At 37.1% G+C, this 20,661-nt stretch overlaps 1 protein-coding gene across 1 annotated transcript in view; it reads left to right on the top strand.

Annotated features, from left to right (window-relative positions):
• The window catches only part of LOC107504812 (zinc finger protein 160-like), a 115,122-nt gene extending 94,815 nt beyond the window's left edge, over positions 1-20,307 (top strand). The window contains exons 7-10 of the mRNA XM_036232349.1: positions 1,582-1,620; positions 7,035-7,161; positions 7,612-7,740; positions 16,274-20,307. Of these exons, the coding sequence (XP_036088242.1) occupies positions 1,582-1,620; positions 7,035-7,161; positions 7,612-7,740; positions 16,274-18,723 (2,745 nt within the window). The 3' untranslated portion in view covers positions 18,724-20,307. The remainder of the gene's footprint in view (positions 1-1,581; positions 1,621-7,034; positions 7,162-7,611; positions 7,741-16,273) is intronic.
• Positions 20,308-20,661: the final 354 nt, after the last annotated feature.

The raw sequence follows: 20,661 nt of genomic DNA, 5'->3' as shown, positions 1-20,661 counted from the left end.
TTTACTGTATTTGCTTATTGTTTTTAGTAGTGTTCTTGTGGAGGCCCAAGAGTTTTCTAAATAGAGAATCATGTCATCAGCATATAGTGAGAGTTTGACTTCTTCGTTTTCTATTCGGATGCCTTTTATATCTTTCTCTTGCCTGACTACACTTGCTAGGACTTCCAATGTTATATTAAGTAACAGTGGCGGTAATGGACCAGCCTTGCCTTGTTCCTGATCTTAGAGGGAAGGTTTTTAGTTTTTCATCATTAAGTATAATATTGCCTGAGGGTTTGTCATACATAACCTTTATTATGTGAAGATACTTTTCTTCTATACCGATTTTTAAGTGTTTCGATCATAAATGGATAGTGTATCTCGTCAAAGGCTTTTTCTGCATCTATTAATATGATCACATGATTCTTAAATTTTTAAATTTGTTTATATGGTATATCACACTAATTGATTTGCATTTATTGAACCATCCCTGTCCCCCTGGGATGAAACCTACCTGCTGTATTCAGTTCACTAGTATCTTTTTTGCATCTGCGTCCATGAGATACTGGTTTGTAGTTTTCTTCTTTGGCATTATCTTACCAGGTTTTGGCATCAGGGTAATATTGGCCTTATAAAATGAATTAGAAAGTATTGCCTCCTCTTCGATTTTTTGAAGAGTTTGAGGAGAATAGGTATTAAATCTTCTTTGAATGTTTTGTAGAATTCAGTGGTGAAATCATCTGGTCCTGGACTTTTACTGTTTGGTAGGTTTTTGATGATCGTTTCAATTTCCATACTGCTGATTAGTCTATTTAGATTTTCCTCTTCTTCTTGATTTGGTCTAGGGATGTTGTATCTTTCTAAGTACTTATCCTTTCTTCTAGGTTGTTGTATTTGATGTTATATACCTTTTCATAGTATTCTTGTATGATCCTTTGTATTTCTGTGGTGTATGTCGTAATGTGTCTGTCCCCTTTCATCTCTGCTTTTGTGTCCTTTCTCTTTTTTCTTTAGTGGGTGTAGCCACGGCTTTGTCAATTTTATTAACCTTCTCAAAGAACCAGCTCTTTGTTACATTTACTTTTTCTATTGTTTGTTTTCAGTTTCATTTAATTCTGCTGATTTTAGCCTTCATTTGTTCTTTTCTAGTTTCTTTAAGATGAAGTGTTAGGTTGTTTATTTAGACTTGTTCTTGTTTTTTGAGATAGCCCTGTAATGATATGAACTTTCCTCTTATTACCGCTTGTGCCATGTCACAAAAGTTTTGATATGTCATACTATCATTATCATTCATGTTTGTGTATCTCTTGATCTCTCCTTTTATTTCTTTGACCCAGTCATTCTTCAGTAGCATGTTTTTTAATCTCTGTACTGTTGTGCAGTTTGGGTGTTTTTTGGTGAGTTTTAGATGATCAGCTTATTGTTGTTTCAAGGGGAGAGATCTGAAATGTCTCTCACTCCTCCATATTTACAATATCACTTATCATTTTGTTTTTATCTGTCTGTTGATCTCCTTTTATTTCTCATCTGACCCAGTCATTCTTCAGTAGCATGTTGTTTAATCTCTATGTATTTATGGTTCTTCCCATTCTCTTTTCACAGTTGATCTCCAGCTTCAACCCATTATGGTCAGAGAATATGGTAGGTATGATTTCAGTACTCTTATATTTGTTGAGGCTATCTGTGTGTGCCAGTATGTGGTCGATTCTTGAGAATGTTCCATGTGCACTAGAGAAGAATGTACAAGCAGCTGTTTGGAGATGAAAGGCTCTGTGTATGTCAGTTATGTCCAGTTGGTCTAATGTGTCATTTAACGATGTTATTTCCTTATTGATTTTCTGTTTGGATGATCTGTCCATATCCGACGGTGGAGTATTTAGGTCCCCTACTACGATAGCGTTTTGGTCTGTTTCTCCCTTTAGTTCTGTCAGTAATTGCTTTACATATTTCAGGGCTCCCTGATTGGGTGCATAGATATTAATAAGTGTTATGTCTTCTTGGTGCATGATTCCCTTTATCATTAAGAAGTGTCCCTCAGTATCTTTCTTTACCTTTTTTCTTCTGAAGTCTGTTTCGTCCGGTATTAGTACCACTACTCCCGCTTTTCTCTGAATGCCATTTGCTTGAAATATCATTCTTCACCCTTTCACTTTGAGTCTGTATTAGTCTTTGGAGCTGTGATGTGTCTCTTGGAGGCAGCATATGGTTGGGTTTTGTTTTTTGATCTATTCTGCATCTCTGTGCCTTTTTATTGGTTAGTTCAGTCCATTTATAGTTAGGGTGATTATTGAAATATGAGGTCTTCTTATAGCCATTTTATCTTTTGCTTTCTGGTAGCTCGGTGTTCCCATTGCTTCTTTGTTCCTTGTATGTTATTTTTTATTTTTATTTTTTGGTTGGGTTTAGTGGATTTTACCTCCTTTTCTTGTTTTATGTTATATACTTTAGTTGTAAATTTTTGGTGTGTGGTTAATATTGCAAATATGTAGAGGATAGTTTATATATATGTAAGGGACACACACACACACACACACCCATATTAGTCCGTTTTCTTCCGTGTTTGCCTTATCTCCATTGCCCTTTGTGGATTTGGATCTTTGAATACTCCCCATTTCTGTTATTGTTGTCTCAGTTTGTCCTATGCATGCTGAACGTTATTACTATATTGCAATAGCAAATCTCTTCTTACTGTTTAAGCTTATAATGCCCCATTCTTAATAAGGGTTGCACTCCTCTGCTTCTATCTGCCTGCTAGTCACCTTACTCACAATTATGTTTTGTTTTGTATTGTTTCTCGTCATTTCATTTTAGGTGAGCTGACCCCTTTCAGTATTTCCTTGTAGTAGAGATTGCCCTCTATTTTTTTATGTCTGGAAAGCTCTATTTCTCCTTCATATCTAAAGATGAGCTTTGCTGGATACATTATTCTTAGCTGGTAGTTCCTTTCATTTAATAATTTGAATATTTGATTCCACTCCTTTTTGGCTTGTGAGGTTGGTGCTGAGATGTCCGACAATAATCTACTGGGTTTTCCTATACATTACTGTCTTCTTTTCCTTGACTGCCCTGAGAATACTTTCTTTATCACTGATTTTTGATAATTTTAATACAATGTCTTGGTGAAGGCCTTTTTGGGATGAGATAATTGGTTGTTCTGTTGACTTCTTGAATTCCAAGCTCCAGCGCATTCCTTAGATTTGGGAAATTCTCATCAACTCTTTGTCTGAAAATACTTTCTAATCCCTGCTTTTTTTCCTCCTCTTCAGTCATGCCCATTATTCTTATGTTTTTTTTCCCTGATGATATCAGCTAGTTCTTGTATTTCTCTTTCATTATTTTTTATTCTTTGGTTTCTCTTTTCTTCCTTTGGATTTATTTTTAGATTTCTGTCTTTGTTATTATTGATCTCTTCCTCCATTTGGCCACCTCTATTTCCCAAGCCTGCTATTTCATTTTTCATCTCGTAGTGTGTTCATCATCTCCTAAAGTTCTACTTGATTCTCTGTGAGGGTTTCAGTCTCCTCGCTAAAGAACTCATTCTGCTGATCTAGTAGTTTTTTTCAATTCCTGAAGTTGTTGATATGAATTGTTTTGGATCTCGAGTTTTTCAGAAGTACCATCCTGAATTCTCTCATTTGAGTCACGTATTTCTTTGTCTTTAAGCTTGTTTTTGTAGAGATTTTTCTTTTTCTTTCTGAGCTACCTTATCAACTAGTTGTTCATGGTGTTTCATAGATTATTTCTTCACCTGGGAATTACTCCTCGCCCCTGCCCCCAGCAAGATTTATTATGTAAAAGGTCTCTAGCCTGTTGCTAGGTTGACATTTTTCTTTTGGTTTCTAGTAGGTAGCGTCTAGGCCTCTTGGATCCTTGCTTTATATAAAGTCTTAATAATTCCTTTTTTTTTTTTTCCCTATAAATATGCATTCACGCCCGCTACTCTCAGTCTCATTGTGTGTCAGTGTTAAGGACAGTTTCGGTAGCGTTTGCTCAGATTCCTGTAGTGCTTTGCAGTGTTCTGTCTTGGAGAATATACAAGGAGGGGCTCTCTGGGGTGGGGGATGGGGGCTGCAGCTCAGCCTCCCGTTTTGCAACTGGGGCTTGTTGTAATCAACTGTTGCTTTTCTGCCATTCCCATTTTTCCACTTTCTGCACTGATCCCAGGCACTGTCACTGCGTGGAGCTTACAGCTCTCCCTGGCTGTTCAGGGAACCCACCATACCTTCTCCCTCTCGCCTTCTTCCTCCAAGGAGCTCTGGCTGCTAGAACAGCTTCTTTGTTTCTCCCAGTCTACCCAATTCCTAGGGTTCTGACCTGTGGTAGCTCTTATGCACAAATCCCTCGCTCAGACGTGCTTGTGTGCGAGTTAGGCGTTTTTTTGTTGACTTTTAGATGTTCCCCTTGTTGTTTCAAGGGGAGAGTTCTGGGGACATCTCTCACTCTGCCATGCTTCTCCCTATTTCATTTCTAATTTATTTAAATCTTCCCACTTTTCTTAGTGTACATAAAGGTTTGTAAATTTGTTAATATACTAAACAGAAACAGGTCTTAGTTTGATTGTTTGTATGTATTTTCTAATCTCTCTTATTTCTGCTCTGATCTTATTTACTTCTAAAATATGGTTTACGTTTTTTTGAGGTGTAAAATTTGATTTCTGATTTTAGCTCTTTCTCTTTTTTGTAAGTAAATCTACTTTGTACCTCTTAGTGCTACTATCAATGCATCCTGTAAACTTTTTAGTCTGTTGTAGTTTCATTGTTATATCCATCCAGATTTTTAAAAAGTTCTCTTGTGATTTCTGTGAACTATTGGTTGTTTAAGAATGACTTCTTTACTTTACACATTTTGTGTGTGTGTGTGTTTTCCTATTTGTTACTAGTGTCATTTCCTTGTGGTTAGAGAAGATACTTTTTAGGGTTGTAGTTTGTAAACAATTTTTCATATTTGTTTTGTGCCTCACATGTAGTTGGTCGTGGAAAGTTTTATGCATGCTTGAGAAACGTGTTTTCTTATGTTAGGTGGAGTGTTTTGTATGTCTGTTAGACTCCATCGCTCTGTGAGGTTATCAATGTTCTGTTTTCTTTAGGTATCTTGTGTTTGGTTGTTGTATCCATGACTAAAACTGAAATAGTGAGGTCTCATACGATTACTATGCTGGGCCTATTGCTATCTGCTTTTCTGCCAACATTTACTTCATATGTTTGGGAGCTCTAATGTTATGTGCATCTCTAAAATTGTTAGAACTTTTTGGTGAATGGACTCTTTTACAGTTATAATGTCCTTTGCCTGTTCTTTGTTTTTGTCTTAGAGTCTGTTTTGCATCTTAGAACATAACCACCCCAGCGCTCTCTAGGAAATGATTTGCATGGAATATCTCGTTTCCTCCTTTCACTAATAGCCGATCTCTATCCTTCAATTTGTGAATTTCCACAGTTGAGCTCTTTGACTTTTTGTCTCACTGAGTCTGCTTTTTCCTCCTCTTTTCTCCTGGTCTCTGCTGAAGGAGGAGCTGTGGTCAGCCCCCTTTCTTTACTATAATTTCAGCGAAAATGCACCCACTGTTTCATGGTAATCAAAATGGTTGGTGAAATGTTTCTGGTTAATAACAGGTTTTACTCCAATTCATTTTTGTTCTGATTTCTAATTATCAAAGAATTTTTTTTCAAGTGTCCACAATTGTGAAAATTTTTGAAATCTTAATTTGTCAAATTGATGTATAACACTAATAATTCTTAAAATCTGAAATCCTCGTTTTATGAGTTAAATAAACCAATACACTATTTGGCTTTTGTTAAAGCCTACATGTCTAAATGTGAATGGAGAAAATTGTATTTATATGTTTCAGTAAGTGTTTATAGAAATTAGAACTAAGTAGTCTATATTTCAGTTTGTATACCTTTTTTCTAGCCTTCTTTACTATATGGTCTTCAAAAATAAAAATAAGTACCACTGTTACATTTTTATTGACCCAAGATGCTCAAATACACATGAATAAAAATTATAATTTATAAAGTCATCCAAAAATATGTCACAAGACAACTCTCATTTCAGTTAATTGGTTTGTCTATATCTGTGTGCATGCGTGCATGGATGGTTTTTAATAAAGTATATGTTTTTAAAAAATAAAATAGATTTTTATTAAAAGACATCATTTCTTAAGTTTTATATTTTTTGAACAGTTGAAATATCTTAAATATATTTCATGTTCTTAATGTTCTTCCTTAAACATGTTACTTATTTAACCAAAAGTAAAAATAGTGTCGCATTATGTGCCTGTGTTTGGTCATGCATGGAAATGTAATGACCTTTCATGGAGTTCACTGTCATTAACCTTGAACTAGTTTCAAGTTTTCTCTGACAACGCTTTGTCAGTTTACTTCTGAGGTTCAGTCTATTATATAATTTTTATTTTTAGGTTCAGTCTAAATGCCAGCATTTGAGTTCAAGTGTTTGCTGGATCAAATCTTAGATTTTTACCCTAGGCAAGTTTCTCAGAACGTCCCTGACATGATTTCTGCTCTGTAAGATGGGAATAGGCTTGAATGTAGTGAGCTATTATGTTGATAACTAGTTCAAATATGTACTACATTTAGATTAATGCACATAGGACATGTTCAAAACTTTTAGTCATGGCTGTTGTTATCCTTATCACAACATATGACTCTGAATTTTTTTTAAAGACGCTGTGGACTTTGTCTTCTCTAAAGACACCGCTCATACTCTAGCTCATCTAGACACTGAGTATTGCTCAGTGTATAGAACATAACATCTATTCTAACCCTTCTGTAGAGACAGCCCGATGGTGAATTTTAATTGTAATTTCATGTATGATTCGCCAAAATGAGAGACCCTCCCTGATTTATGGGCAGTCATAACATTTTATGAGAAAGTAATAGAAACCTACATTATGGGCACAGATCAGATATAAAAATATCTGATGTGGACCTGTCAGAACACTTCTCCTGAATTGATTTTATATCTCTCCACTTTTCTCATTCTATGTGAAGGTAAGAACCATCATCATTTCCCCATGCTGAAATATGTTTTCCTTTCAGGGACAGTTGACACTCAGCGATGTGTTCATAGAATTCTCTCAGGAGGAGTGGGAATGCCTGGCCCCAGCTCAGAGGGCCTTGTACAGAGAGGTGATGTTGGAGAGCTACCGGAACATGCGCTTTCTGGGTGAGGATGACTTTCTTCATGGGGGTTTCTTTTCCCTTAAGTGTTTCTTGGAAGCCCCTGCTTTGGGTGACTTAGACTGAAACCCTGTTACTGAGACATGAAAAGGATTTAAAAGGTAGCATCAGGATTTTAACCTCGCCCTTTCTTCAGATGGTCTGCCCACATCGTATTACATAAAGGATTGTTCCAAAGCTCAAATATTTCTAAAGCCCTGCGGCAACCTTAAAATATCTAATTTTTTCTTTTTTATCTCCATGAATTGATTAGTTTCTGGAAGAGCGCTCGCTATCTGCTTATGACATTGATCTCTCTGTGCAGAACAAGACGAGGAGTTGATGGATTCGGGAACTATGTTTCTTGAGCCATCTGTATTCTCATTCCTCAGCTGACCAGAGATCGGGGATTCTGGCAGAACTACAGGTCTTCATGCTGCTTTCTTCTTATGTGCAGGAATTTCTGTTTCTGATCTGTATATTGTCTCCATTTTGGAGCAAGGGAAAGCACCCTGGACTCTGGAGAGCGAGTTGAACATAGCACAAAAACCAAATTGGTGGGAACATATCAAAAGTGTGAACACAGGTAAGAACTCAGGAAGAGAAAGAGGAGGCCACAGCCTTCGTCGTGTTTGTAAACTCGCCTGAAGCGAGAAAGTTGTGTTCAAACAGAAGTTTATTTATGGAGAACCATCAAAGGAAATTTTTCTTTCCAATTTATCATTTTGTCCTTCAGGATGTAAAATTTATTTTTCACCCTCAGTGGGGCTGCAGGTCAACATAGATTCAGGCAGAGTCTTTATCATGGTCCCAACACTCTGTTCTGTGGCCCTTGTAAAGTCTGGTTCTCCAGCTAGAGGAGCATGGGGCTGGCTGTGTGACATGGTCTCTGTCCTCCTGGTCTCTCCTGGACTGGGTTTCATTGGATGCTCGGTTCTCAGTCCATGCAGAGCAGAGCTGAGGCCTTGCTGTCCTTGCTGCCCTTCCCGATCCCATTCCCATTTCCTGTGGTTGGAAAGTCTTATCAGAAGAGATGACGCAGTGTCTTTCTGTCCATTCAATCTGGCACCCCAGGAACCGCATGAGGCTCTCCCCTGTCCTGTCCACATTTTCCGGTCCCTCAGCCGTTTTTTCTGCATGCCCATGCTTTACACTTCAGAGGTGTGTGTCACAGGGAGGTGGTTAGAATCTTTTATAACTGTTATTATGAAATCTCTAGAGACAGTGGACAGAGAGAGCATCTCTTCAGTCTCCAGTCCTACATGGAGAGCGCATTTCAATCTTCCATGCTCATAGTGTCGTGTCTGTGGTGGCACTCACAGTCCCCTCACGATCCTGCCATGTGTGACCCGATTCCTTGTATTCTTCTCTGTCTCTGCACCACACTACCTCATCTGGTAATATAGACTCTTCCAGATTTCAAATTCTCTGTAGTTTGGACGGTTTGCCTCTGACCCTTGCCCATGAACTACACATTGCTGGAGTCTGATAGTTGAGAGTCTTTTGCTGGTGCGACTCACCTTTATGGTATGGACAACTCTTGGTGGGCTCTCGTTCGAAATGAGTGTCCTTGGTCCCAGAAAATGCTTGGTGGAGATTTTTTGACTCCGTGTTGCAATATTATCCCACTATGCACAGAAGCAGCTATTGGAGCTGCCTGGTAAAGTGATCAGCATGTACCAGGACACTGAGATAGAAAGTGTTACGACAGCCAGACGGATAAGTGTTTTCAGTTTTGTTTCCAGTTGTGGAATGTCAGGAAGCATCTCTCTGGAACACTGTGATCACGTGGACCACATACACATACATACTAATCGGAGTAGAATTTCTCCTGAGGGAACATTGTCCAAGTTCACGGCCTCCTGTCCTCGAGGCTACTGACTGAACTGTCCTTTCATGCCATGGTTCTCATTCCCTGTGTGTGCTGTTGTGCAAGCTGTCTCAGTAGGTATACTTTTGAAGCATTTTGTTGAGGGTGGTTATGAAGGTGAATAGTGCATCAGCGAAGTTACTGTCCTTTGTTTTTAATTAAGCCACTGCTTCTTTTATCTTGCATATTTCCATGCATTATAAATGAACTTGAGTTTTACTTATTTAGTCATCTGTTTTATATTTTTCATGATTCTCAAGTGTTTTACATTTACTATGTATTGGAGGGTAAAATTAAGAAATGGATATTGTTTGCCATATTGACAGTATTTCCTTCTTTAGTGTGGAGAGTATGGCTCACTAGCCCTGTTCTATAAATCCTAAAGTTACAGTCTTTTGAAAAGATAGTCTTAATTCTTTTACTTTTTTTACCTGCTAATTACTTCATATAAAGTTCCTCTTTTGTCAGTTGAATTCTGTACAAGTTTTAAATTGGCAATTTTCAATACCTTGAGGCTATGTATATTTTTTGTTACATTCTTATTTCAGACATAGCAAATTGATTTTTCATATTTATAAGATTTATTATTTTTTCTACAGAATGTGTTACATTTTCTGTCCATAATATATTGAGTTTTTTTGTTACTATATTTCTGCTTCTTCCTTTAACTGTTCTTTTCTAATAATACCCTGTCTCTAACATCGATGTCTACATTGGTTTACTGAACTAATTCTTAAATATTTCATTGTATTTTTTCAGGAACCTTACCTGAGTTCTTTCATTTTAAAAACTTTTTTTCTACTGTTCTTTATGGCATCTGTAATATCTGCAAATTTTCTAATGTTCTGGAAGTTGCATTCTTAAGCTCAGATATGAAGACTTTTTTTCATCTTTGTATCTGAACTCCATGTAACGTGCACCTAGACCTAGAATCATATCACCTGCAAATAGTGACAGTTTGACTTCTTCATTTCCTATTTGGGTGCCTTTTATATCTTTCTCTTGCCTGATCGTACTCACTAGGACCTGCAATGTTTTATTGAATAACAGCGGCAATAGTGGACAGCTTTGCCTTGTTCCTGATCTTAGAAGGAAGGTTTTTAGTTTTTCACCATTAAGTATAATGTTGGCTGAGTGTCATAAATGGCCTTTATTATGTTAAGTGTTTTGTTAAGCGTTTTATCACAAATGGATGTTGTCTCTTATCAAAGGCTTTTTCTGCATCTCCTGATATAATCATATGATTCTTATTTTTTAATTTGTTTATGTGGTATATCACATTGATCGATTTGCATATGTTGAACCATCCCTGTGCCACTGGGATGAAGCCCACTTGATCGTGGTGTATAATCTTTTTAATATGTTGCTGCATTAAGTTCACTAGTATTTTATTTTGCATTTTTGCATCTGCGTTCATGAGAGATATTGGTCTATAGTTTTCTTTTTGTGTGTTATCTTTACCAGGTTTTGGTAGCAGAGTAATATTGACCTCATAAAATGAGTTGGGAAGTCTTGCCTCCTCTTGGATTTTTTGGAAGAGATTGAGGAGACTAGGTATTAAATCTTCTTTGAATGTTTGGTAGAATTCACTGGTGAAACCATCTGGTCTTGGACTTTTACTTTTCGGCAGGTTTTTGATGATTGTTTAAATTGCCATCTTGCTGACTGGTCTATTTAGATTTTCCAGAACTTCTTAATTCAGTCTAGGAAGATTATATTTTTCTAAGTACTGGTCCATTTCTCCTAGGTTATTAAATTTGTTATTGCATACTTTTTCATAGTATTCTTGTATGATCTTTTTTATTTCTGCGCTGTCGTAATTTTCCCTTTTTCATCCTCGATTTTGTTTATTTGCATCCTTTCTCTTTTTTCTTTAGTGAGTCTAGGCAGGGATTTTTCAATTTTATTAACCTTCTCAAAGAACCAGCTCTTTGTTGCATTTAATTTTTTTGTTGTTTTTTTGTTTGTTTTGTTTTCAATTTCATTTATTTCTGCTCTAATTTTGATTATTTCTTTCCTTCTGCTGACTTTAGACCTTTTCTGGTTTTTCCTTTTCTGGTTTTTTAAGGTGAAGGCTTAGGTTGATTATGTGGGCTCATTCTTGTTTTTGGATGTAGACTTGTAATAATATGAACTTTCCTCTTCTGACTGCTTTTGCTGTGTGCCAAGAGTTTTGATATGTTGTGCTATCATTATCATTTGTTTCTCTGTACCTCTTGATCTCTCTTTTTATTTCTTCTCTGACCCAGTTATTCTTCAGTAGCATGTTGTTAATTATGTATTTGTTGTTCTTCCTGCTTTCTTTTTGCAGTTGATCTCTACTTTCAAAGAAAGCATTATGGTCAGAGAATATGGTAGGTATGATTTCAGTACTCTTATGTTTGTTGAGGCTATCTGTGTGTGCCAGTATGTGGTCGATTCTTGAGAATGTTCCATGTGCACTAGAGAAGAATGTACAAGCAGCTGTTTGGAGATGAAAGGCTCTGTGTATGTCAGTTATGTCCAGTTGGTCTAATGTGTCATTTAACGATGTTATTTCCTTATTGATTTTCTGTTTGGATGATCTGTCCATATCCGACGGTGGAGTATTTAGGTCCCCTACTACGATAGCGTTTTGGTCTGTTTCTCCCTTTAGTTCTGTCAGTAATTGCTTTACATATTTCAGGGCTCCCTGATTGGGTGCATAGATATTAATAAGTGTTATGTCTTCTTGGTGCATGATTCCCTTTATCATTAAGAAGTGTCCCTCAGTATCTTTCTTTACCTTTTTTCTTCTGAAGTCTGTTTCGTCCGATATTAGTACCGCTACTCCCGCTTTTCTCTGAATGCCATTTGCTTGAAATATCATTCTTCACCCTTTCACTTTGAGTCTGTATTAGTCTTTGGAGCTGTGATGTGTCTCTTGGAGGCAGCATATGGTTGGGTTTTGTTTTTTGATCTATTCTGCATCTCTGTGCCTTTTTATTGGTTAGTTCAGTCCATTTATAGTTAGGGTGATTATTGAAATATGAGGTCTTCTTATAGCCATTTTATCTTTTGCGTTCTGATAGCTTCCATTGCTTCCTTATCCTTGTGTTTCTGTTTTCTTTATTTTCGTTGGCTTTCGTGGGTTTTGCCTCTGATTCTTTTTGTTTTATGTTATATACTTTAGTTGTAAATCTTTGGTGTGTGGTTACCATTACAAATATACAAATATGTAAAGGATAGTTATACACACACACACACACTTACATATACACATACATATACAGTTGTCCATTTTTTCCTGTGTGCCTTATCTCCTTTCCCCTTTGCAAACTTGGATCTTTGAATCCTCCCCTTTTTCGTCATTGTTATCTCAATTATGTTTCTATGTATGCTGAATGTTCATTACTATCTTGCTCTAGCAATTTTCTTCTTATTATTTAAGGTTGTAATGCCCTGTTCTTAGTAAGGATTGCACTCCTCTACTTCCATTTGCTTGATTGTCACTTCACTCCTAATTATGTATTTTTCGTTGTTATTTTGTTTTAGGTGAGCTGACCCCTTTCAGAATTTCCTGTAGTGCAGGCCTTGTAGTGGAGAATTCCCTCAATTTTTGTATGTCTGAAAAGGTCTTTATTTCTCCTTCATATCTAAAGGAGAGCTTATCTGAATACATTATTCTAGGCTGGTAGTTCCTTTCACTTAATAGCTTAAATATTTTATTCCAGTCCTTTCTTGCTTGTAAGGTCTGTGCTGAGAAGTCTGATGATAATCTAATGGGTTTTCCTTTATAGGTTACTGTCTTCATTTCCCTGGCAGCCCTGAGAATTTTATCTTTGTCGTTGATTTTTGCTAACTTTAATACAATGTGTCTTGGTGAAGGACTGTTTGGGTTGAGATTAACTGGGTGTTCTGTTGACTTCTTGAATTCCAAGTTCTAGCTCATTCCTCAGATTAGAGAAATTCTCGTCTCCTATTTGTTTGAAAATGCTTTCTAGTCCCTGCTCCTATTCCTCCCCTTTAGTAATGCCCATTATTCTTATGTTTCCTCTCCTGATGGTATCAGTTAGTTCTTGTATTTCTCTTTCACTATTATTTATTTCTTAGTTTCTCTCTTCCTTCTGATTTATTTCTAGATTTCTGTCTTCACTATCACTGATCTTTTTCTCCATTTGGTCGACTCTATTTCCCAAGCTTGCTATTTCATTTTTCAACTCTTGCAGTGTGTTTTTCTCCAGAAGTTCTATTTGGTTCTTTTTGAGGATTTCATTCTCCTTTCTCTGCTCATCTAGCTGTTTTTGCAATTTCTGAAATTGTTGATAAGACTTGTTTCAGAACTCATTGAGCTTTTTCACAAGTACCATCCTGAGTTCTCTGTCACTTAAGTCGCATGTTTCTATGTCTATAAACTCATTTTCTGAAGATTTTTCTTTCTTTCTGAGATGCCTTGTCACTTTGGTTGTTCATGGTGTTTAATGGACTATTTCTGTGCCTCGGCATTAATGGAAGTGTATTCTGTTGTTTTTCCAGAAAGGAGATTTATTATATAAAGGTCTCTCTTTAGCCTGCTGAAAAGAAAGCACTTTTCTTTTGGTTTCTAGTAGGTGACGTCTAAGCCTCTTGGATCCCTGCTTTTTATATAGAGCCTAATGTTGTTTATTTTCTTGTAGATTTTAATCACACTTGCTACTGTTAGTTTCATTCCCTGTCAGTGTTAGCAACAGTTTTGGTAGCGTTTGCTCAGATTTCCCTGGAGCTCCGCGGTGATCGGTCTCGGAGAGTATGGGGGGAGGGTCCCTCTGGATTGGGGTTAGGGGCTGTGTGTCAGCTTTGGTTTTGCAACTGGGGCCAGTAGAAATCAACTATTGTGTCCCTGTGGTCTCGTCCCACTTCTCTTCCCTCTGCCCTAATGATTTAGCCCTGCTGCCAGCTGTGTAGAAAAGTCCTGGCACTTTCAGGCAGGGCTGTTCAGGGAAGTCGCTGAACCTTCTCCCCTTGCCCTCCTTCTTCAAGGAGCTCTGGCGACTGCGAGAGGCAGCGTCTTTATTTGTCCCAGCCCATCTCCCAACACCCAGGGTTCTGACCTGTGGTAGCTCTTATGCGCAGATCCCACGCTCAGACGTGCTGATGTGCAGTTTGGGTGTTTTTGTTCAGTTGTAGATGTTCAGGTTATTGTTGTTTCAAGGGGAGAGATCTGAGGATGTCTCTCACTCTGCCATGTTTTCCCAGAATCTTGTTTTCTTTCTATTTTCTTCTTTTTCCTGAGCCTGCCAAACAGCATTCTCCTTTGTATGCCTAGTAATTTGTTTATTTTAGATAACTTTTATAAGTAGAATCATATACTATTTGTCTTATTTGTGAGTGGTAATTTCACTTATCAGAATGTCCTTGATTAGCTACATCGTAGCAAATGACAGGATAAGTGTCTTATTTTGAACAGTGAATCATATCCCATTGTGTGTATTTACAGCATTTTGTTTGTGCAGTCCTTTCTCAGTAGGCATGTGGGTTGTTTCTACATCTGGGCTATTGTGAATAATGCTTCTGTGAACACATGGATGCAAACATCTCTTCGAGATCCTCCTGTTAGTTTTTTATATATGCCTCTGAAGTGGAATTGCTGCATCACATGGTGTTTGAGGAAGATTGGCATTAGCTCTTGTTAAACATTTGGTAGAATTTTTTAGTGATGTTATCTGGCCTTTCTTTGTTGGATGGTTTTAGTTAGTCATTTTATCTCCCTGCAAGTTATAGATATGTCCATATTTTTTTATCTCTTCATGATTCAGCCTCGGTAGGTGGTGACTCAGAAACCATTTTTAGAGTGGATGGCTGCGCAACAGTCTCATAGTGAGAAAGGTCAGCTGTTTTATTTTCTGGAAGTATTTCTAAGATCCTGGTATCTGTTATAAGCCTTTGTGATCTGTATAGCCAGGTGGGCAGTCATGCTTCAAAACATGTCAGCTGTGTCTGTAGGACCAGATTCCAATCCTGTTTTTGTCACTTTTATGTAAATCGAGGTTATGTACATAAACCCTGTGAGTCTACTGCTGTTATTTAAAAGCATTTTGCTAATTTCCCACAAGAATTTTCAAAACCCATTAGTGCTGTTAGATGGCTTAGGACGTTGCATCTTTTCTACTGAAGACTCAAAAGTTACTTTTCTTTAACAAGACATATCAACTTTCTAGTGTCTTTCTTATGAGATATTCTTTTGCCTGCATCATATTCTGTGTTTTTATTGTCTAACATGTTCCCTCACCTTAGTCAATTTGTTGGCCAATGTACTAGATATTTAAATGGCTGTGCATACATATTGTTTCGCTCTATGGACTGGCTGTTTTGTAGCAGTCATAAAAGTTTAGTGGTGAGTATTGGCATCATTCTAATATTGTTCTCTATAAAGTTATGTGTCTTCCTGATCTGATCTTTAGACATCAGTGATCCCCATATAGTTTCCAATTCTCATGTTGTGTGCTCCTTCTAGAACGGAAGTTCTTTTTTTCTTAAAGAGGGAATGCTTAGAGATCGACAGAGTTAACTTTCTGTAATATGGTTACCTGTTTTTTATTGCTGGTTTTCTCACGGGTTCCTAGGATCCTTTTTTTTATTTTTAACTATTATTATGATGTACAGATGATATTCTTTCAGCATGTATTATGCAATATAACTAAAATGCACCGCTTGTTGATGTTCTCAAATGCATTATTTTCATGTGTGCTGATAGTCTTATAACTTATAGTTAAAAGTGTTTTGTTTTTTTAAATGTTTTATAGACATTTTAATTTTCTCAGTGTTATATTTGTTCAATTTTAGACTGCTCTGTATTCAGATTATTCTTTAGGTAATACTTTGTATAACTTACCTTTACAATGTACTACTTATTCTTTAGCATTTATGTCAAATATTTAGGTAAAAATGTGTATCATGTATGTTTTTCTACACTTATGAGATAGCATATGATTATTGACAAATGGTATGTATTTTGTAGTCATGGTGGAAAGTTATTCTTTTCTTGAAAGCTAACATAAGTTTACATGACTTGAATATTTTTATCATAGGATGTTGAAACTAGGCCACCCTAAAATTAATTTGAATTGCATGTGACCACTATTTCCTTGTAAAGAATCCTGTTTCTTTATTAGTTCAAAAGTTCGAGGGTCATGTTGGGAAGTTTCATAACTATGTTCAGTATAGCTTTACTTTTGGTGTAATATTAGATTTCTATATGAAACATTTATTTACAAGCTAATAGGGTAAATGTGGAATTTTTTTTTCCTCGTAGATAGATGTTCTCCATATATTATCAAGAAATTAAAACCAACAAAACCCAGTAATACAGGAGGAGCATTCCAATCGATGATGTTCAGAAGATGTGAAAGCCATGTGATCAAAGATTTTTACTTCAGGGAAATCCAGGAAGATATGCATGATTTTGCTTGTCAGCAGAGAGATGATGAAAGCAATTGCAAAGGAATGTCTATAAGTCCTAGAAAACATCTCACTGATAGAAAAGGTGAACTTGGTAGTGAGCATGCTGGAAAGGAGCCTATTAAAAACGGGTTTGGACAGAAGTTTCAGTCACATCGGGCTGTTACGGAGATAGTTCATACTGAAGAGAACGTTGGCGAATGTAATCCAGCCGAGAAGTCTATCAACAATATTTCCTTTGTTTCTCCACTTCAAAGAGTTTTCTCTAGAGTCCAAGCCACTGTTGGTACTGTATATGGGAATGATTCTAGATGTCCTTCAATACTGACAAAAGACCTGAAAGCATGCAGGAAAAATTCCTACAAATATAATGAGTGTAGCCAAGAATTTAGTGCACGTTCAGGCCTAACTAGCCACCAGATAATTCATACTGAAGGGAAATCTTACAAATGTAAAGAGTGTGGCAAAGAGTTTAGTGTGCATTCAAGCCTAACTAAACATCAGATAGTCCATACCAGAGAGAAACCTTATAGATGTAATGAGTGCGGCAAAGCCTTTGGTGTGCGTGCAAGGTTAAGTAGACATCAGATAATTCATAGTGGAGAGAAACCTTACAAATGTAATGAGTGTGGCAAAGCCTTTAATGTGCATTCAAGCCTAACTACACATCAGAGAATCCATACTGGAGAGAAACCTTACAAATGTAATGAGTGTGGCAAAGCCTTTAGTTTGCATTCAAGCTTTAGCTACCATCAGTTAATTCATAGTGGAAAGAAACCATACAAATGTAATGAGTGTGGCAAAGCCTATTGGGTGAGTTCAAATCTAACTACACATCAGAGAATCCATACTGGAGAGAAACCTTACAAATGTAATGAGTGTGGCAAAGCCTTTAGTGTACGTTCAAGGCTAACTAGTCATCAGATAATTCATAGTGGAGAGAAAAGTTTCAAATGTAATGAGTGTGGCAAAGACTTTAGTGCTCAGTCTAGCCTAACTACACATCAGAGAATCCATAGTGGAGAGAAACCTTACAAATGTAATGTGTGTGATAAAGCCTTTAGGGTGCGTGCAAGCCTAACAAGTCATCAGATAATTCATAGTGGAGAGAAACCTTACAGATGTCATGAGTGTGGCAAAGCCTTTAGGTTGCGTTCAAGCTTCAGTTATCATCAGTCTGTCCATACTGGAAAAAGACCTTACAAATGTAATGAATGTGGAAAGCAGTTTGGTGTGCATTCGAACCTAACTAAACATCAGATACTCCATACCGGAGAGAAACCTTACAAATGTAATGAGTGTGGCAAAGCCTTTAGTGTGCGTGCAAGCCTGACTAGTCATCAGATAATTCATAGCGGAGAGAAACCTTACAAATGTAATGAGTGTGGCAAAGGCTTTAGTGTACATTCAAGCCTAACTGTACATCAGAGAATCCATACTGGAGAGAAACCTTACAAATGTAGTGAGTGTGGCAAAGCCTTTAGTGTGCGTTCGAGCCTAACTCACCATCAATTAATTCATAGTGGAGAGAAACCTTACAAATGTCATGAGTGTGGCAAAGCCTATTGGGTACGTTCAAGCCTCACTTACCATCAGTTGGTCCATACTGGAAAGAGACCTTACAAATGTAATGAGTGTGGCAAAAACTTTAGTATGCGTGCCAGCTTAACTAGTCATAAGGTAATTCATAGTAGAGAAAAAACTTTCAAATGTGATGAATGTGGCAAACAGTTTCGTGTTCATTCAGGTCTAACTACACATCAGAGAATCCATACTGGAGAGAAACCTTACAAATGTAGTGAATGTGGCAAAACCTATAGAGTGCGTGGAAGCCTAATTTATCATCAGTTAACTCATAGTGGAGAGAAACCTTACAAATGTAATGAGTGTGGCAAAGCCTTTATTGCTCATTCAGCGCTAACCACACATCAGAGAATCCATACTGGAGAGAAACCTTACAAATGTAAAGAATGTGGCAAAACCTTTAGTTTGCGGTCAGGCCTAACTAGTCATGAAACAATCCATACTGGAGAGAAACCTTACAAATGTAGTGAGTGTGGCAAATCTTTTAGGTTGCGTTCAAGCTTCAGTTACCATCAGTCGGTCCATACTAATAAGAAACTTTACAAATGTAATGAGTGTGGCAAAGCCTTTAGTGTGCATTCAGGTTTAACTAGACATCAAAGAATCCATACTGGGCAGAAATGTTACAAATGTAATGAATGTGGCAAAGACTTCAGTGTGCGTTCAAGCCTAGCTACACATCAGCAAGTCCATTCAGGAGAAAAAACCTTACAGATGTAATGAGTGTTGCAAGGTTTTCCATAAGAAATCTCACCTTGTGAGTCATCAGAGAAACCATACCGCAAAGAAACTAAAAGGTATTGATTGAGGTTGGCACAGCCTGTGATGTGAGTTCAAACCTACTTCTATCAGATATCCCATACTGATGAGAGGCCTTAGAAATATAATGTATGTGCCAGGGCTGTTAGGTATTGCCTTACACGCAGTATTCACCAAATAATTCTTCATTGCACATGCCATGAATATGTCAAAGTTTTAAATTAGAACTCTTTACTTACTAGAAGAATATAAGTTTTGAAGAGATCCTACACAAACTAATGTGTGGCAAAATGTTTATCCAAAGATCAATGGTTGGGAAATACTGGAGCGAATCCTTAAAATTGCAATGAGTGCGGCAAAGCCGTTAGAGTTCAGGTATTATGTAAGAATAGAGACTCCACAGGAAAGAGAAATTCTGTGAATATGTGTCAGAACCTTTATCCAGGTCTCCCAATTCACTAGACATCAGATTATGAGAAACTTCTTCAAGAAACCTTGCAAAAGTAATGTGCATGCTAATGCTTTTACTCAAAGATGAAAACTGGGACACCAGAAGATTTTTTTTTGGAGAGTAAATTTACAAATGTACTTAATGTCAAAGCTTTTCATCAAATGTTTACATTTTGGGGGTAATGACAAAGGAGGACAGATGCTATACTAATATACTGAACATGGAAATAGTAAGCAACGGTGTGTATTCAAGATTCACCCAAGAATTTATGCAAGTGTAACGAATGTAGTTAATGGTTTTTTTCTTTTTACCAATTCTCCCTACCAACCCCACAGTCCAGATTTCATGCTAAGAATAACTAAGTTTCACTACATTGTAAGGTTTCTCTCCAGTAATAAATTAAGACATTATGTGCTGCAGAAACTTTGCAAATCCAGCTATTTTAATACTGTGGACATATGATGTATCACAGGAACAAGAATGTGTACAAACAGCCCATTCATTACCTTTAGTGTTATAATATTTAGTTGCACTTTCTTGAGAAAAACTATGTGACTATGACTTTTGACCTGAAATCCAAAGTATGTTGAACTTATGCCTATTTTCCAGGCCTTACATACTGGTCTTTGGGAAGCAATCCATATGATGAAAAGGCCTACTTCATTGGGCATGGTTCATTTATATCCTTATCCCTTGGAATGACAAGGGCACTGAATATCATATTAATTATTATATGAATTAGTATGACAGAAGGCAGAGAATAACAAAAAACTACGTTCGAAGTATTTCTACTTACTGGGGTCAAAGTGCCCCGTCTCTGGACAGGCTACGGTTGGTCATAGGAAAGAAGGCTTCACCAACTGACCATGAAACAGCAGATCCAGATGTGAAAGATCTGGGCTTTTCATGGGAGGGGATTGATGGGTGACTAGTGGGTAATTTATGGGGTAGAAGTAATGCAGAGCAAGTGGAGACTGTCCATAGAATGGCAATAACTTATATCAAAGATGAATGGAAAACTTGTCTTAAGCTTGGAAATTGTAGAAAGAGCAGTTACCTGACCGGAGAACTTAATAAAAAGAACAAGAACAGTATGAGCATGTGTGTGATTCATATTGAAGTGTTGGTATTTGCTAATTTTACTTAGAACATATCTTAATGCTCATGTTTTAACAAAATTTAACCTTTTTTTTTCTAACCGTAAGTGAATTATGTTTTTTTGTACCAACACAGATTTATTTCACCTCTATCAGGTAGTTCATAACATAAATAAGCAGTGCACCTTGGGCTCTCAAGGTCAATGGAATCTATAACAATTTTCTTTGGATCAAAGAACACAGTTTAGTCCTTGTATACTCATGTGCCCCTGGGTTTTTCTCTCCACACTCTGCCCCATGACATTTATGAGGTGATATTCAAAATACCTTAGCTGTACAGTTCCAGATTCT

Source organism: Rousettus aegyptiacus, unplaced genomic scaffold (assembly GCF_014176215.1).
Source record: "Rousettus aegyptiacus isolate mRouAeg1 unplaced genomic scaffold, mRouAeg1.p scaffold_m13_p_14, whole genome shotgun sequence".
Classification (NCBI taxonomy): Eukaryota; Metazoa; Chordata; class Mammalia; order Chiroptera; family Pteropodidae; genus Rousettus; species Rousettus aegyptiacus.
This window is presented reverse-complemented; position numbering and strand designations above follow the sequence as displayed.